Source organism: Bactrocera latifrons, unplaced genomic scaffold, assembly GCF_001853355.1.
Source record: "Bactrocera latifrons isolate USDA-ARS-PBARC rearing strain unplaced genomic scaffold, ASM185335v1 scaffold_96, whole genome shotgun sequence".
In the NCBI taxonomy this organism is placed as follows: Eukaryota; Metazoa; Arthropoda; class Insecta; order Diptera; family Tephritidae; genus Bactrocera; species Bactrocera latifrons.
This window is the reverse complement of record NW_017537667.1, coordinates 966008-985282: the sequence shown is the minus strand read 5'-3', so window position 1 is coordinate 985282 and position 19275 is coordinate 966008. Positions and strand designations below refer to the sequence as shown.

At 35.7% G+C, this 19275-nt stretch overlaps 1 protein-coding gene across 2 annotated transcripts in view; it reads left to right on the top strand.

Moving 5' to 3' along the window:
• LOC108977863 overlaps window positions 1-13356 on the top strand; it is a 99066-nt gene extending 85710 nt beyond the window's left edge. The window contains exons 4-11 of one of the 2 annotated variants that reach the window (XM_018947819.1): window positions 2420-2509; window positions 6899-7296; window positions 7366-7472; window positions 7538-7616; window positions 7985-8315; window positions 8375-8752; window positions 8822-9868; window positions 11517-13356. In XM_018947819.1, the coding sequence (XP_018803364.1) occupies window positions 2420-2509; window positions 6899-7296; window positions 7366-7472; window positions 7538-7616; window positions 7985-8315; window positions 8375-8752; window positions 8822-9868; window positions 11517-12263 (3177 nt within the window). In that variant the 3' untranslated portion in view covers window positions 12264-13356. The remainder of the gene's footprint in view (window positions 1-2419; window positions 2510-6898; window positions 7297-7365; window positions 7473-7537; window positions 7617-7984; window positions 8316-8374; window positions 8753-8821; window positions 9869-11516) is intronic. The other variant, XM_018947820.1, reaches the window with a different exon arrangement.
• Window positions 13357-19275: the final 5919 nt, after the last annotated feature.

The following is a 19275-nucleotide window of genomic DNA, read 5'->3' as shown; positions in this document are numbered from 1 at the left end:
TTTTGTTTTATTATGTTTTTTTTTTGTTTTTTGTTTAATTATTTATAACCAAGATGCGCATGGAGGTACTTTTCAAGGAGATTTCTTCCAAAAATCGTTTTTTCGAATAAAATATAAAAATATAGAGGCCCATTATTCTTAAAAATAAAACTGCTGCACTATTTTCGGTACACTTTCATTTTACTCCATATTTCACAACTCACAGGAAATTGTCAGATTTCACTACCTCTAACATGCAAGCCATCTTCGGCAAACAATTACACTGAACAAAAACAAAAAACAAAAAAGGGCGAAAATACGAAACTCTTTCGTGCTTTGAGCCAACAAAATTATGAATGAAACCGCACGGGATAAATTAAATAATGTAATAGATCAATCAAGTCTTGGAAATATACATATAAAAGCGTTGGTTTCGGTTACAAATTGTGTATTTGTCTCAAAATCTGTGTAAGTGCCAAAGTACCGCCGAGTTTGTGTGTATAAAACGCATAAACAGAAAATGCTCAGAATTGGTATGACAAGCAAAGCCACGTCTACATACAACCACAAAGCCTCTGCCTTCATCAAAGTCARTACAAAATATCAGGTATTTCGAGCGCAGCTTCCACTCCGACATATGTAGTGGWGCTCATTGCTTTAATTGCTTGCCATTTCCTGGTTTCCCCGTTTGATCTAGACCTCTGTGGGTTCTCTCTACTAATAAATATGTACACATATCCATATTTATGTATATACATATATAAGTCGAGAAGTATATTGTTTGTAGACGCTTGGCTTTTCACCGTCGATCTTGATGAGCCTGTGGCGCTTAAGCCTCTCTTTCATTCATTCAGCATTTCTTTACTCACTTCTTTCGTTTCTTTTTGCTTTGCGTATGAACAAATGACGGATTAATATTTTTATTACAACCATCAATGGCGGCAATGACAACATGAATAAATACTCGTATAAGAGTATGGGTGTTGTGATTTGCTGCTGCACCACTTGCCGGTAGCGAACGGCTCGGTGGCGATCACTTTGACGCTGTGGTTTTTTTGGTTTCTTGGCGGCAATTATTCTGTCTTTTGTGCGTCAAAAAGTGAGACTTTTTTTGTTTGGGTGGTTATACCTGTTTGTCGTTTTATAATTCTTTTTTTTTATGATTTATTTTTGTTGTAATAAGCTTTAATTGTAATTAAAAATGGCGGCTTTTCTCTGTTCTTTGCCAAAATCAAWAAGAATAGTTGCGTGGAATATTAAGCTTAATCAAAGGTATTCGGAGACTCACGTCAGAATCACAAATCTTCAAAGTTTAATATATTTCATAAAGATGGGTTTCTTCGAATTTACAATTGTACTATACATCGTATTATATATCATAGAGAGAGAAGTTTGGAAATCCTATAAAACAATCTATAAGAAAATATGCGCTGSTTTTACATTAGTTATTTTGTTTTCKTTCTTCCACCTTTGACTACTTTAMAAACCATCACCGAATGGTTTAGAGTTTGAAGCGCTTGGTATCAAATGAAATGTCTGTTGCTATTTCTTAAATACATTTCAGTTGATCAGAAATAATGTTTTATAAATTTCGCATCATAACATAACCTTAAAAAACTCACGTTTCGTACCGTAAACTTACGGTACATAGCGATAAGACGCAATTGTGTCTCAGGTTGAACTCAAAAAGGCACAATCACCGCATTTAGTATGCGAATCGTGCCAATCATTCTGAAGAGACTGCTAGGCTTCCTTGCGTTTCTTACAGGTACCAAATTACAAATGAAACAAGCCACCCCTTGCTGCATTATTACTTTAAACTTCGATTGGGACAAGCATTTGTTGAATAAGTCATACTGAGAGATGAGATTCATGAAATTTGTCTGAAAATTCTTCGACTCTTCGAAAACTATAGACAATTATGAAGATCGCTTATTTATTGTTGATTAACTGACCATTCACCCTCTGTGTCCAATATAAATTATATTCCTTTGTTCGATATTTAACTTTATGTCTTTTTTTTGTGGCTCTGGAAGCTGGAAGATTGTATATTTTATGGAAATGGTTCTAGGTTTTCTGTTACCAAAATGAGTATTCAAGGAAGAGTGAGACTTTTAAGGTTCATTACCGTGCATGACATATTTTTGTTTTATGTGCTTATAATATATATATATATTTTTTTAATATTAATAACCCAAAAATAATATGGAAGCAGCTGGCAGTCTACTTTTGTCACAACTGACTCCAATTTTACATCGTCATATCGTCAAGCTCCAAAAATATATAAAAATCAACATTTTTAGCAATTAACTACATCAAACTTATCAAAACATTCTTCCACTATCAGTTGTATTACAATTAAAACTTACTATACACATACATACTTACATACTTACACATATTTTGTTGATTTATTCTACATTTTTGCTTTCTCTTGCAGGCCTTAAATGGATTTCTAATGATTCTGACATGCGAAGGCGAGGTCTTCTTTGCCACGCACAGCATCGAGAGCTATTTGGGTTTTCATCAGGTGAGCGAACACAACAACAAAAGTACGCACAGTTACCTGAGCACGAAATAAATCGACATTTTTGATAAGAAAAAACTTGAAATTAAAAAAATATATACAAATATAAAACAATAACCAAACCACTGACCGCTTTTTACATTCACAAGTGAAAGATTTCAATATTTCCTTTTTACTCTCAAATCGATTAAATAGTTATTTGGTATTTCTTTCTTATTGATTTGATTGAATCGTTTTTTATTTCCATTATTTTTTTGATATTGTTTTTGTTTTATGCATTGTGGCATTTTTGTGAATGAAACCCATGGTGYGTTGCAACAACCTGACATTACTTCGCACGCACTTGTAACACAGCTACCTCACGTCCGTCCATATAATTAACATTTTTCCTCTTTTCAAAATCTCTAATTGCTGGTGATTATCAAATGCGCTACCGTCTTTGATTTGTGGATAATTACACTTGAATGCCAACAATTTCGGCTTGTTGTTGTTGGCGCTTTTCTGTTTTTGAATGGAAACACAATAAGAATTTTATAATMAGCATGTATGTGTATGTATGTGTGACTATATTGAATATATAGATACCACTACTTAAAAAAAAAAATATGTGTGCATATATATACATATTTGTGTGTATATGTATATGCATGTATGTGTGCTCATTAATCTCCCAACACGTGTTGAGGAAGTCATTTCGCTTGCGGCTTTTGATTGTCTGAATGGAAAATTAGCTTAGGTTCGGTTGAAAAGACATGTAACTGCTTGAAAAGTAATATCCCAGTCTTCTAAATTTGAAATACAAAGTCTTACAAACGTTTTAACCGATAGGCAATATAGTTTCAGCTCCGTAAATCGATTTCGCAAATCGCTTATTTGTTTGTATAGTTGAAGCATGGAAATTAGTCTTACAGCTGTTTTTGCTTAAGCTTTCCTTCTCCAATATAACGGGGTTTTCAATAAGCGCGCAACAAAATAAAACAGAAACGGTTTGAGATTTCAATAAAACTCTTATTCCTGTGAAAGTACATTCGATGCCAACTCGGTTTCTTTTGCATGGCCACCACGGGACCACAGGCACCTTGCAGAAGTCCAGACGCTGAACCAAATTTTGGACGATTTTCAAGCATAAATAGGTCAATAACGCTGCAATTTCACGTTCGATATTCATAAGAAGTGCATCAATCATCGCTGMCTTGTTGGCATAGRCCATAGACTTGATTTGACATGATCAATGAATGAACATGCGGATCAATTTTAAGTTGTTAATCGGACCAGTTCACGAATATATGACGATTCTGGTRGTCAAGCGGCTTCAATTATTGCGTCAATTTGGTCTTATAAACATGTGGGCCAAGATCCTTTYGCAAAATTATCTGCAACGATGTCAAGGAGATGCCTAACGCTAGACAACGACGTTTGAGAGACTGATTTGTGTTTTCCTCAATTCTCGACACTGCTGGCACTTCTTTGTCTCATTTCCACGGAAACATTTTGTTCTGTACTTGTGGATTAAAATTTTCCCACTAGACGCTCAATTTTTAGTCTGACAGGACGATTATGACGACCATTAATTGAACGTAGCGGTCTTAAAGTTGAGGCACCTGCCTCCGAATTTCGTTTGTAAATTTTAATAATTTCGATATACTAATTTCGTATATCCTTTAATGATGAAATTATGAAATTGCAAACTTTACTGAGATATATTTCAAAAGTGGGAGGAAAAAATATGGCGTCGTTTGCGGTCGCTATCGGTTTACTTTGGTAGCGCCCTTATTGAAAATCCCGTTATGATCTTAAAAAGATCTRGGACTTCTTAGCATCTCTCTATTTTCATAGAGCTTCAGAGACATTTCTTTGGTATTCACAGAGAAAAAGAGATAGCGCTAGAATTATACTCAGTACAGAGTTTTTAACTTTCACAAAAAAAGTTACAAAAAAAATTTGGAATTATATTTAAAATTTCTAAAATATTTCTAAAAAATTAAAAAATAGACATATGTTAAAAAAAATTTCAAATTTTTATATAATGTTTAAAAATATTTTTTTTTTTTAATTTTAAAATATGTTTTGAAAAAAAATTAAATTTTCAAGCAAAATTTCAAAAAAACAAAACCTAAAACTTTTAAAAGTATATTCCAAAATTCTTTTTTCAGTATTTWATTTCTGAATTTTAATTTTTTTATTTTGTGATTGCACTCCGATACGTATAATGCATATATGTATGTACATATTATAACAAAAAAAGATCTGAAAATCAAGCGTTCAGCTGCAACATATACAGTCGAAGTTTTAATTTTTAATTGAGATGCCAAAATGGGCGGACCAAGTGTCGATTTACACATTTACAACTAAATTAAAAATTGTACAAACACTCAACCAAACTGAAGTGCACGCATGTGCGCGGTGTTTGTTGTTGTATGCGCGGGCACAATACAAATATTGTTTTAACAATTGAATTGCAACGAGATATTGTTGTCAGAAAGTGGCAGTGCGGGCAGCTTAGTAAATATGTTGCAACCCAAATCATGTAGCAACATTTTTTGTTTTTGTTTTTGCAAATTTTTTTACAGCTCTTTTACCACAACAGTTAAGCCAGTTGTCTGCTACAAATGCATTCGCAAAAAAAGTACAACAGAAGAAATCACAGCAACCACAAAGTGTGGCTCTTGCCAACAACGCTGAGGCAAAACACTTGTATTCCGATGTTTGTATGTAAGCATATGAATTTTTGCCTCCGCTTTCATATATCTATATGTGCCATAAGCGGAGAACAAACAAATACAGCCCACCTRCCACAAGCTGTTCCCGCCAAGAAGAACAGCGCCAGGCGCATGCGCAACGCCGCCAAACCAACATTTGCACAGCTTAAAAGGCGAACGGCAGTAAGTGGCTGGTTTCGCCGGAATCCCCGCCACACACACATACGTACAGCACTATTACCGCATACAATTCAATTTGATTCTGCAGTTCGATTCAATTTGATCGCTGCTAGCAAAAAGAATCCGCAAATGCGTYCGTTTTAACGCCATTCAAAGGCAATAATAACAAACAAGCAAATACTCGTACAAGCAAACATACAGACGAACATATCTATCTAGTATATACATATACCAGCACACACTTGAGTATAACCGCTGAGCCAGCAATCGATTGCATCTGCCCGATGTTGTGTTGTTACTGTGCCTTTGTTGCTTTTACATTTCGCTTTTCTCGTTCCCTTATTGTGCTTCCATTTGGCTCTTGTTTTTGTTGTTCTCGCTGCACWATTCGATTGCGCAATCCACCCGCTGATCTGATTTTTATTTATAGTCKTTCGATCGGGTCGGTGCTGTCGTTTAGTCTGACCATGTCTTATTGTTGTTGTTTTGGTTTCAAGCAGCAGCTATTTGCCAAAAAAAAGTCAAGGCGGTGTTGCACTGCCAAGTCTCACATTGTTTCATAAGTCAGTTCGACGGCGTACAGTGAGTGCACGTTTTCGGTTCTTCCATTGACTCTGCTTAGACGACAAAACTTCTTTCCGACAGTGGTTAGAGTGAAGCTCGTTCAATATGAAACAATCTCTGTGTTTAAGATGACTTTTAGAGAATTCAATAATGGTTGCATCAGCAAAATTTGCACCTATTGATCAGGTCTGCAGAAAAGGTCTTGTGAACCAAAAAYATAAAGCTCGTGAAAGTTGGCCTAAGGCTGAAAATCCGTGAAGAAACTGATGTAATATATATCGCTATTTTTCCCTTGATGTTGGAAATTTAAGTTACTCCTTTGTTGTGGCCCACACGCTGAGCGAACAAAAAAAAAAATATATCACTGAGGTTCTTCGCTGTAAAATTCGAAGCAATTATATAAAAGAACCGATTGGTGAAATCAAAAGTTAGAACCACCCCAAAAAATTATATTGCCTTTCTAGCTATAAGAATGATTTCAAAATTATCTACTCGAYCAATAATTTCTTGCATTGTGTTTAACGCGAAACCATCGTCGAAGGGGCTCCACCTCAAAAGKTATGCCACGGAGCAGAAATACCGTAAACACAAAAAGATGTGCGRAAAACAAAATCATGTTTATAGATATATCTCAATTTGCCGCTTTCTTACTGCAYCAAAACAAAAACAAATATTCCAACTAAAAGGACAAAATAGCTGCATGTATTGCCAACTCAGACTTACGCACGCGCAACTGAGTTTTCAATTTGTCTGCTTCATGATTTATTAATCGTTGCGCCATAAAGAAATCAATAAGCAAAACAAAGAACCAAAGCAAAGCAAATAATTAACAGTAGAATCTAAAACGGTGTCAAATTAAGAAACACAACTAGTGACCCCTGATGTATTAACACTTGACTTGCTTTTTTGAATGTCTTTTCTTCTTCTTTCGCTTTCACACTACTTCCAGTCAGACATCGTGCATCAGTCCGTCTACGAACTAGTCCATTCAGAGGATCGTGAGGAGCTGCAGCGACAACTATTGTGGAACTCATTTCTTCCCGCCGACATGTCTACCATACAGCTGGCCGACACATTGGCGCCCGACAAGGCGCTCTACTTGGAGCGTAGCTTCACCGTGCGTTTTCGCTGCCTGCTCGATAACACTTCCGGCTTCCTGCGACTGGACATACGTGGACGCATCAAGATACTGCATGGCCAAAACCGTAAAACCGAAGAGCCACCACTGGCGTTATTCGCCTATTGTACACCCTTCGGACCGCCCAGTCTGCTAGAGATACCGCACAAGGAGAATATGTTCAAGTCGAAGCATAAGTTGGACTTCTCACTTGTCTCCATGGATCAGCGGTGAGTAAGGTGTGAATTTTGAGCTTTTAAGAAACTAATGTTGTATTGTTGTTTTTGTTGTAATTACAGTGGTAAACATGTCTTGGGTTACTCCGATGCGGAACTAGTCAATATGGGCGGCTATGATTTGGTGCACTACGACGACTTGGCCTACGTGGCCAGTGCGCATCAGGAATGTGAGTACCACAGTCTGTGAAGTGCCGGCATTTTGCATAAAAAAATAAAATTTTAAAATTTTTAGTACTGAAAACTGGCGCTTCGGGCATGATCGCTTATCGGTATCAGAAGAAGAATGGCGAATGGCAGTGGCTGCAGACGAGGTTAGTGTTCATTATATATTTTTTCATATTTTCCTTTCAGGTGTCTTATTATAGAGTGGCTTGTGTTATCAGTATAAAGGGTTTTCAAAAGAGTTCCATAAAAAAGGAATTGCGACCAAAGCTTTTTTTAAATTTCCATGAAAACAAAAGATCATCGTGAGRGACAGACATAGTAAGAGATAGCGAGATATATTGGTAGAGAGAGAAAAAACTAGGAGARCCTCAATCGGSTTTTCAATTATGKCGCATGAGAAACTAATTWACTTCTTATAAAACCAAAAAGATTAGGAAGTCTTGACTCTTTTGCTTTAATTTAGAGGCAAATAATTGAAAAAAGTCATTAACGAGCTTCATACATTCCCTTTTAGCTCGCGATTGGTATACAAAAACTCCAAACCCGACTTTGTGATCTGCACACATCGTCAGCTGATGGATGAGGAGGGGCACGACCTGCTTGGCAAGCGTACAATGGACTTCAAAGTGAGCTACTTGGACACCGGTCTCGCGTCCACTTATTTCTCAGAGGCCGATCAATTGGTGGTGCCACCAAGCACCTCACCGAATGCGTTGCCACCACCAGTGACACCGACGCGGCCAAATCGACGCTATAAAACGCAATTGCGTGACTTCCTCTCCACTTGTCGCACCAAACGTAAGATGCAACAACAACAACCACAACAGACGTCTTCACTAGGACAGGTAAGTGCGCCGCCTTTCAAATAAAGTCAAAGTGACTGTTTCGAAAGTTGCTTTTACAGGTCACCTCACCAGCGCCGGTAGTTGAGTATCTGCCTGATCCCGCTGTGGCTGTCGCCGCCGCCTATTCAAATCTCAATCCCATGTATACCACCTCGCCCTATGCAACCGCTGCGGATAACATCTACATGGGCACCTCAGTGCACTCGACCAATTTCTATCCGGTGACCGAAAATCTCTTCCATCAGTATCGGCTGCAGGGTGTTAGCAGCTACTACACGGACTATCATCACACGGGTGCGCCTGCTTCTGCCTATGTGAACGGTTTTCTGCCCTATGATGGCTATACGATTGCGCCCAAAGATGACAAGTGGCAGGAAACGGGGAAATACTATAGCGGCTATAGTAGTGGGTATGGCAGTCCTACATCGACGCCACAGGTGAGTCCGTGCTACTTTGGCGGCCATTTTCACGCTCACAACAACAATGTGTTGCACGATTCGTTGTAGCAAGTTCCGCTGAAGACGCCGAAATCCTCGCCGCACATCATGGAGGTGGTGTCATGCTCATCGGACGGACCGTCGCCGATAGATGGGAGTGCTGCCGCCGCCGCCGCTGCTGCTGCTGCGCATGCCGCCAGAGTGGGCAACAACACAAATATAACGGTGAATGGAGGCAGCGGTAGCGGTGGCAGCGCTACGCCAAAAGTAGAACTGAGCGCGACACAGCACGATCCATATGAGCGACAAACTGTGCTCATGTGGGGATCACAATCCAGCGGCATTCCCATTAATAGCATTGGCGGCGGCAGCAGTAGACGTCATCACAGCAATGCTGAACGTTCGCCTCAGGCTACCCCGCTGACCAATGGACTTAGTTACGCTAACAACAATAACAACAACAACGAAAATGAAGTGGTAAGTGCCAAATGGAATGGCAGTGCCACCGTGAAGGATGTCAAGAACGCTGCCACACCGGACAGTTATCAACTGCAGCACGATGATTCGGGGCTGTATTCCTCTTCCTCTCACACCACCTCACCGCAACAGCAGCAACAACAACAGGTAGCGCCCGCAACGCAACAGCAATTGACGCAACGCCCCAGCGGCAATTCGGTGGCTGACCAACAGCTCTCCAATACCACTGCCACACATTTGACGCACCCACATACGCAGCAGCAGCAGCAGCACTTGCACACACACATGCAACACGCAAGCGCCAGTGATATGAGCACCCCGACCACTGCTTCTGCCAACAATCTGCCATTGCACTCAACGCGCTTAGCGCCGTCAGATATCGGCGCGACACCAACAACAGCAGCCGCTGTAGCAGCGGCGGCGGCAGCTGCCTCAGCTGCACATCAACATGCACAGTCACAGCACGCAGCGGCGGCGGCAGCACATCACCATGCTCATCATCATTCTCACGCGCACGCGCACGCGCACCCGCATTCCCATGCACATGTGGCGCATGCGCACACTCATCCTCATCACCATGCTCATCATCACGCGCACGCGCATGCCCACGCTGCTCATGTAGCGGCGAACGGTAGTGAGGTATGGAGTCCTGCGTACCCACAATACTCGCATTCGTATTTCACTTATCACCATCACCACCATCACCATGCCACCAACAACAACACAATCAGCACTGCAAATTCTGCTTCTTCTTCTTCTTCTCCTTCCAGCACTGCACATAATGGCTCACATATTGTGACGGCTGCAGCTGCTACGCAGCATGTAGGAGGCGCTCTGTGAGCCAAGTTAATAGAAGATACACAAATTATGTAATGTGTTTTTTTGTAAAAGTAGTTTGCAGACAAAGAGGCTTGGTTAAGCAACATAATATTGTCACTTTTTTGTTAATTTGTATGGGTAATTTGCAATGTTTCGTTAGAGCTTTAATAAAATATGTTTTACTGCGTAAATTTTTGTCTTTATGACGTGAACCGAAAATATTCTAGAAACATGTTGCTAAAAATTATAAATATAAAAAAAACAAATATTGTTTCTTTTCACACAAAAAAATAAATCCAGCAACTTGTTGCTAAGGTTAAAAATGTTGCCAGCAACATGTAGCTGCACAATACCTAATATTGGAAGAATTTAACCATTTATGAGAGCAACAAGTAATACATTTTTTTCTGAATATGAGATCAAGGATTGATGAAAAATGTGGCTGGCAACATGTTGCTGACTATTTTGTGGGTGATAGATAAAACTCATTTGCGATATATTTTGATTTTTTATTTGCTTGTGAATTTTACCTTGTAACATATCCAGCAATGTTGCAAATTTGTTCTAATAATAAGAAATGCAAAACATTTCGTACACATTTTTGCTACACAACAAGGGCTGGCGGCTGTTGCATATAAAAAATTCATAGCAATACTTTATTAGTATAATAATAATACTATTAACAGTTTATACGAGAAATAGCACTGTCAATTATTTTAAGCAAAACTTTATGGGTTGCGTCGAAATGTTGCTAGCCAGATGTTGCGAAAATTTTTTGAACAAATTTCACAATTTTACTCACCTACCAAAATAAAATCAATAAACATGTTTTTTCAAATATATGCGCTTGTCCCATATATTCTATAAAAATGTTGCAGCAACACCACTTATATACAATTAACACAGACAACATTTAAGAACAAGTAAAACAGTTGTTGCCGAGAAAAAGTGTATACACTAGCTCTGCATAATTTACCGTCGGTCAGTTTTATGTTGCTTTCACTTAGCCTCATTTTATTGTAGTATATATGTAAATTAGATCAAGCACTCAAATCACGTTTGTAAAAAAAAAAAACAAAAAACAAATAAATTTTTTACATTTCAACTATATTCACTTAGCCATGAAAGGAAAAACAAATTTGTAGGTTTTTGTTGTATATCGTTATTGTTGTTGTTGTTGTTACACAAAAATTATTATAAAATTTTGTTGTAAAACCGGTGCCAACGCACACTATCACTAGTATTATTTGCTTACAACTTTACTGTGACACTTGAAACACTGCTTAGACAGATATATGTTTGTACCGTATATATACTACATATGTATGTATGTACGTATGTATTAGTTATGAACCACAAACTACCGAACTCAGCTACTAACCATGCTACTTTCTTACCTCCTCCTTTTTAAATCACAAAAAAAAAAACACGAAAAAATGTACAAAAAATATAAAACCAACAACTATAGGTATTGCTCAACAACCACCACCAACAACAGCAGCAGCAACAATTGGAACAATTGGAACTGCAACAACTGAGCTACACCAACCATTTGCAAACACTACCCGGTTGCAATTCCACAGCTTCGTCCAGCTCATCCCCGACGTGCCACTCCCCCACCGCCGCCAGCGGGTCAACAGCGTTAACTAACTCTGCTGCTGCCAACGGTCACATTGCGCTCCTGAATGGTGGCGGCAGCAATGGCAGCGACACAGACATACCAAGCTCGAGCTCAGCTACGACCGCTACAGTGTCCTCTGCCGCCGCCGCCGCCGCTGCTGCTGCTGCTGCTGCTGCCTACCATCACCATCACCAGTTGACAATCATAGCACCGATAGTTATTACACCAGCATCGATGATGAACGGCGACAGTGCGCTGCCGCTAAGCACCGCTCTGCAGCCCATACATGCCAGCGAAGCTATCACAACAACAGCAGCATTAAATGGGCTGGACCACAATCTAACGCAGCGCGCCGTCACCTCGTCGCAACAGCACGCCGCGCATCTGCTGTCGCACAGCGCGCTGGCCTACGCGCCCAACGCTGCCACAGCGACGTATTTGATTAGCGGCAGCGGTGGTCCAACCGTGCTCGGCGGCGGCGGCGGCACCAGTCAAGGCAGCATTATCAGCAACGGTATTAGTGATCATGTTATGGCCAACGGCAATCCGCTATGCTCCTTTTCGGAGGTGACCAACACGCTGCTGAATCAGTAGGCGGTTTGTCTGCGCTTTTGACCTAGTATTGCTGGGGATGAAGAAAGGTAATTGGTGAATTGTTATGAGTAATGCATATTATAGCAAGAGTACAGTGTCATGCAAAGTTTAATGTAGTATACCAATACTAACAAACGTTATGGAAATTGTCTGCACTGAAGATGTTGTGGAACGAAGAATAATCATTGTTGAGTTATAAAAATTAAAATAGCGTACCCTCAGCATATCATACAGATATATTAACAGTCATCTCAAAACTGTTTTAATCARATGTGGACTTAGCTCTTCAAACCTGGATTACCTATGTTAGCCCATATATTTTTTTGAAACTGCGCTTTGATTTCAACCTAATCTACAAATTTGTTTTCCTATTACAAAAAACGTGTTTAACAGCCACTTTGATATAAACAAAAATTTAACTGCAATTTCGAAAACAAAATTTAATTAATTTCAAAACCCCAGAATTTATTATTTTCCAATTTATCTAATTACAAATTGAGCCATAATTCACAAACAGTTTTATAAATAAATCTTTGAAGATATAACAAAATTATTACTTCTCCTTTAATTTTGCACCATTTCTTTAAAAATGTAATTTTTCCAAACCAAAATTAGTCAAAATGTATGAAMAGTAATTCCAAGTGCAGGAAAATTAAATATATAGCGGCAGATTAAACACCCAACCAAGTTAAGAATATATAATATTTTCTTTGTAAATGCATTGAAATTATAAACAAGTGAAATAAAAACCGTTTGCCAAAGTATATACTATCTAAATCTTCCACCAACACATTATTGCACAATAAAATTAATGTATGCATTGTTAGAAGCGAAAGAGGTAACAAACATAATTTTCGACTGCATTCCAGCATTTTCTAACAAAAGGCTTATGACACGAACTTCGTGAGTCGCTTCAAAATTTCAAGTAAATCGGTAGAATCTGGGCTGCCGTGACTTTCGTTTTGAAGAAGAGAGTTTCGACAAAAACGCATTTATAGTTTCTGTACCGGCCGAACCAGTTTTAATACCGGATCAGCTAAACACCTATATTATGGAAGATAATTTCAATTTTGAAAAATCCTCTAGGGAACTCCGAAAATAATTAAACTTTTGAAAAATTCTCTAGTAGACTTATTATTGAATAGTTATTTTTATTTATATTTAGATTTTTTTATTTTTGGACTAGTAGTACCCTCTATTTATTTTCTTTATCATATAAATACATATTTTTGAAAATCCTTTAGTAGACTTACATATGCATGTATGTATACCTGAACAGTTAAATTTTGAAAATGTAAAAAAAAAAACAAATTAGAGTCGTCTTTTCTAGGCTAGAATATCATATTTATATGTTTTCAAAAACCAGTCGAAAGCGCCATTTCGAATTTYTAATCAGACTTCACGTTTTATGTTTTTAAAAATAAATAAACAAACAAATTGTACCATTTTGTCGACCAGTTTTTGCAATTTTTCCGCTGAGGACATTATTCTATYAGTGTAAAACTTTCATGAGTGTAAATTGAATTTTACAGATCGGAAGCGAACGAACCATTGTTGTGTTAAAGGAACTGACACAGCATTGTCTCCGTAAGCTTCAAAAATTTCATTGGAGATTTGCGTGCCAATCCCTTTTTTAAACAAAATTTTCAAAATAAAGCGATTTTTTTTCATTATTTTCACTAATTTTTGAACAGCTGTAACTTTTTTCAACTTCCCAAATTAATTTTTGGTTCAATGAAACTTAAACACTATACGGTATGACASAATGTGATTGGCAGCAGATATACGACTGCAACGACATCTATTGACAAAATACGAAAAGACCTTTTCGACTACCCAATACATACAATACAAATGTGTATGATGRTTTCAGCAAAAAGTTTGTGTCTTAAGTCTTTTAATTTCATATGAAATTTACTTTGMAAATTCCAGTGTAAAACAGAAAAAAGAAATTTATTCGAAATTTATTTACTAAAAAATAGCAAAATGAAAAATTGTGAAAAATGAATTCCTAAAAATGCATATCTATAAGCCGAGCTTGATTCATATTTAGTTCGCTTTTAAAAAATAAATAAATAAAATAGTTTAAAAAACTATATACACACATATTTGCTTCACAATTAAAGTACTTCCTTAAAACAAAAAATAACTAATTAATTAAAAAAACATAAAATTTTATAAAAAATTGTAACTTTTGCAATTATTCAAGCGGGCAACAGCACAAAATTTAATTTTCATTAACARTAAGACAACAACAATAACGCTATAACAACAATTACAGCCCGTGAGCTTTTCTTCAAAAGAAAAACTATTTTATTATATAAAATTTATTTTATTATACAAACAACAACAACAATTTTGTAACGCATTTTTTAATAAAAATTTTTTAAAAATGTACTTTATCTTGATTACATAAAATTTAATATTTAATTTAAAAATTTTCAAAAAAAATCCACAACGTACACTTTTACATTGCTTAAAAATATAATATTAGAAAACAAGAACTTAGAGTGACCAAGACGAAACCAGTAGTTGTAAATACAACCAAAGAACTAAGCTTAAATATGAGCTTAAAAACTATRGACATACCTACATAGGCATGTAAAAACAAATAAAAAATGCACGYGTTGACTTTTTCAAACAAAATAAAAATATTATTAATTTCTAAATTGACGTTTTCAAAAAAAAAACATATAYATATTATTAATTTTTAAATTCACACATATTTTACAAAAATAAATATTTGACAAAAAGGCATAAACATTAAGAATAAAAAATTTAAAAAATTAAAAATTATATTGAAAACGGAGCGCCAATTTCCCATTTGATTACTAAACATTTACTAAACTAAGCTTTGAGAAAAACTTTTGTAAAACTTGAAAATATAAAGCGCCGCATTTTATGAGACGTTGCCACGTCAAAAACGCAATTTTATAATACAATTATAAATTTTATGCACTATGAACATATATAAATACACGACACTAAGCATGCACTATGCTGCACTTGCTAACACAAACACACACTTACATACTTATGTATACAAATATCTTTAAATATAAAAAACAAAAAATAATTAAATTAGAAAACAAAAACAAGATACGATTTTGAAAGTTAATGTATACTAGCAAAAACAATACTAAATTAAATTAAACTATATTAAAACTAGCAATTTACTAACTTAACTATATTATTAATTAAATACAATAAATACATATGTACAATGTAATATAAACTTTGGTATATAAAGAGTACAGTTTCCTATTGCTTTAGCGCTAGTTATTAATAGTTGTTTAGAAAAACACATAAATTTTAAATAATTAATATAAAAAAAAATAAAATTAAAAAARGAAAAATTAAAAAAATTAAATAAAAAATAATTAAACAAAAAACTTATTATCTAAAAAATATTAAATACAAAATATCAGTAGCAAATAAAAAATGGATTTTATTCGCATATCTAGTCGCTAATAATTACAACAAATTATTAAAATTGTACATACATATATTAAATTAAATGAAATTTAAAACAATATCGTGTTTACAACCAAACGCCAATAACAAAAAATTTGGTAGCAGAAAAAATTGTAATAAAAATATTTTCGCAAATTCCAGCACTTTCATTGTAAATAGCATGAACCTGTGCATATAGTATCTATACATATTTACACAAATTGTATATAAGTGCATATACATATGTATAACTSTAAGCTAAATACTGGCTACAAAAACAACAAATTATAGCAATAAAATAAGCAAAAAAAATTATAGCAATTCTCTAGCCCTAACCAGTGACCAAAATTAATTTAATAAAACAACAAAAATATTATGTGGCAAAAAGCTCTTATTTCATTTTATTTTATTTTTATTTTTTAAAAATCGGGACTCCGCTAAATCAGTWACTAAATACGACAGAGACATAAAATTTTACACCCGATATGGTATGAGATGGCCTTTTTCTCTCCCCGTTATGGGAGCCGGGTAAGAATCAGACGATGGTGGTGGCACTTTTTGGTAAAATCATATATAAGATCTTCCGACCCGACCGATCGATTTCAACCAACGTGGTACGTGGCATTATACTGACATTCMTATGTCACCGAGCGAAATACTTCTATATAGTACAATTTTAAATTCCATCTGATTTTTTTAATTTCCGGTACACAAATCATGAAGCATATTAATATAACGGGATAAAACTTTGCACTAATAATTCCTTTAAAGTATGCCACCTTATGACCAACAASTGTTCCTTAGTCCCCACATACCCAGTACATATATTTTTGAAKTTCCATGTGAATTTATACCACAAATATACTTCAATATGTGAGTTATATTACTGGAAATTAGAGAAGGTGCTTCGTTTATAGCACTGTATTCATGTGCTTAATATAAAAAAATTTGAATGGAAAAATGACTTAGACCCCATACAACTAACATCACGATTTTCGAACATCCGGCACACTTTACTCTATATGATTGGTTATTGTATTTTATATACTAGTAAGATACCTTAATGAAATGCAGGGAACATTTGCATGCTAATAGTATGTGATATTGGCAAAATAGATAAAATCAGGTCGATGCTACATCAAGTTCCACGTACTTCATATAATTATTTTCGTCTTTCTAAAAACCCTTAAGTGTCTGTCATTGTATAAGTTATATATAGACTTAAAACTGATCGAAGTTCAATTCTCTGTTCGCCTTTTTAGACCTTAAAGTATTTTCCTGACTTTAATTCTTTGCAAGTTTAAAATGTTCTGTTGCACCCGAAGTTAGTCATTGCCTTTCCTTACTTGTKTTAAGTTRATTTGCTAAAAATTACCCAAAAGTTTGTAAGAGTTTTTTTTTGCTAAATTTTTCGATTTKTAGTAACTTTTTTAATGCTGTGGTGTTAAAAATTATGTAAATTTGAAAGCATATCTCAATTAGACTTTAAAACAAAACATAAAAAGCCAAAAAAATAATAATAATAATGGAAACAAAGCATGCATTCACGTTTAATTTAATCTTTAAAAAAACTTGAAAATTAAAATAAATCATTAAAAATTATGAAAATATAGTATTTTGATTTTTTTTTTTTTAATTTTTTGGTAGAAGCGGCAGGTAAGTGTGCCACTGAAACTATGAAATGGATAGAAATAAATTCCAATATATTTATTATTGCATAGAATATTTAATGTATGTATATTCTTAACTGGTTGGCACTTGACAAGTAAAGTCCATGGTGGAGAGGCATGGACGATGACAGCATCTGATGAGTCGGTCTTGGGAGTGTTTGAGAGTGTTTGAGAGAAAGGCCTCCACTCCGTTTGGAAGTAGCAGGTGGAGAAGAACGTCACCTGGAAAGGAAGGAAACGTAAGCCATATCTACGCCGGTAAAGAAGAAATATAGTTATCTAATATATCTGTAAAGCACCGAAAGTTTCTCAGTATGCTACTGTGGACAAAAAATAGTAAGACTTTTTCGTATAAATTTCGCGCGAAAACTCATTCGTCGGAATAATTTTTTACGTTGGTAGGACTACCAGTGCATCTGTACACAATTTCATCAAAATTACCATTAGTGTTTAGTATACGCTTGTCCTTCTGAAGTATATAAAGTGCATTCGGCGACTTTTTCGATGAATGAAGTTATACAACAAAGAAGCTCCATTCCATTTTGTATGACGAATCAAATTTCGGGCGCCGAAACGTTCAGAAAGTTGAAAAAGACCTTCGGTGATAATTGTTTGTCGTAAGCAAATGTCTTTGATTGGTACAAATTATTTAAAGAGAGTCGAGAACACTTTGACGACGAACAACGTTCAGGGCAGCCATAAACATAAACTGATAATCATGACGCCAATAAAATAAAGAAAATAAGGAAGTTGGTGCTTTAGAATCGACGATTARCAGTCAGAGATCCTACTGTCATCTTTGAARTATCGCAAGGATCAGTGAAAACCATTTGAAAGATCATTTGGACCTAAGRAAAGTGAAAATTCGATTAGTTTCAAAATCACTCATATTATTAATGACGATGAGTCTTAAAACTATGCTAACGACCCGGAAACAGACGATCAATTGGCAAAATAAATCAAGAATTTTAAAATTATGAACAAAGTCTTACTATTTTTTGCCCATAGTAGTACTTATCTACCTCTTCTCCGACCCTAATCCAACACTATTTAATCTTCATAGTCATATTTACATGTCTAGAATAAGCCACAAATCGTGTTATCATGAGTGTAAATAAGAGGCGTAAAACATTATTAGCTTAACACATAATAAATATATCACCATATAGTATAYACATATGTACATTTTTTAGTCATTTATCAACAAATAGTAAAAATATTTATTAGGGTAGGTCAAAAATCTATATTTTTTTCATCGAAATCGATAAATAGTTCTTAGCTACATCTAAGGATCTTCATCTCTTCAAAACATAACAAGTGTTTTTGCATAATATAAGTTGGAAAAATTCAAATCKCGCTTCCAACTACTTGAAAAAATATCTCGTTACAGCAATAAAATGGTCTCTCATAATTTTTCGTTTAAGTCAAGCRTTTACGGCATATTCAGCGTCAAACATCAATGGATTTCGCACATAAATGTACATATATAAGTATATAGATATATATATATATTTTTTTATTTACCCTCCCTAACATTTATATATGTATTTGAGTAAGTAATCCATTACTTACTTGAAAAGATATAATAATAATCAAGTCGATTGTCATTGTGCAAATTTTCCAATAATTTACGCTCAACGCATTCTATATTCCACAAAATCATCACAGATTCAATTCACACAATTTTTTTCTGGGGTGGACGACACTACTAATTATCGGTATCAACACTGAGTGGACACAATCAATTGTCACCACGGCGCAGAGAACGCAGAAGCTCAGCGCACAAAGTACGGCCCATCGTAGCAATTGGTAGAAGTTTGCCAACAAACTGAATCACAAACCAGTTGTGTGGTCCAGTTARCGAAAGTAACTCGTACGAATCGGTCAAA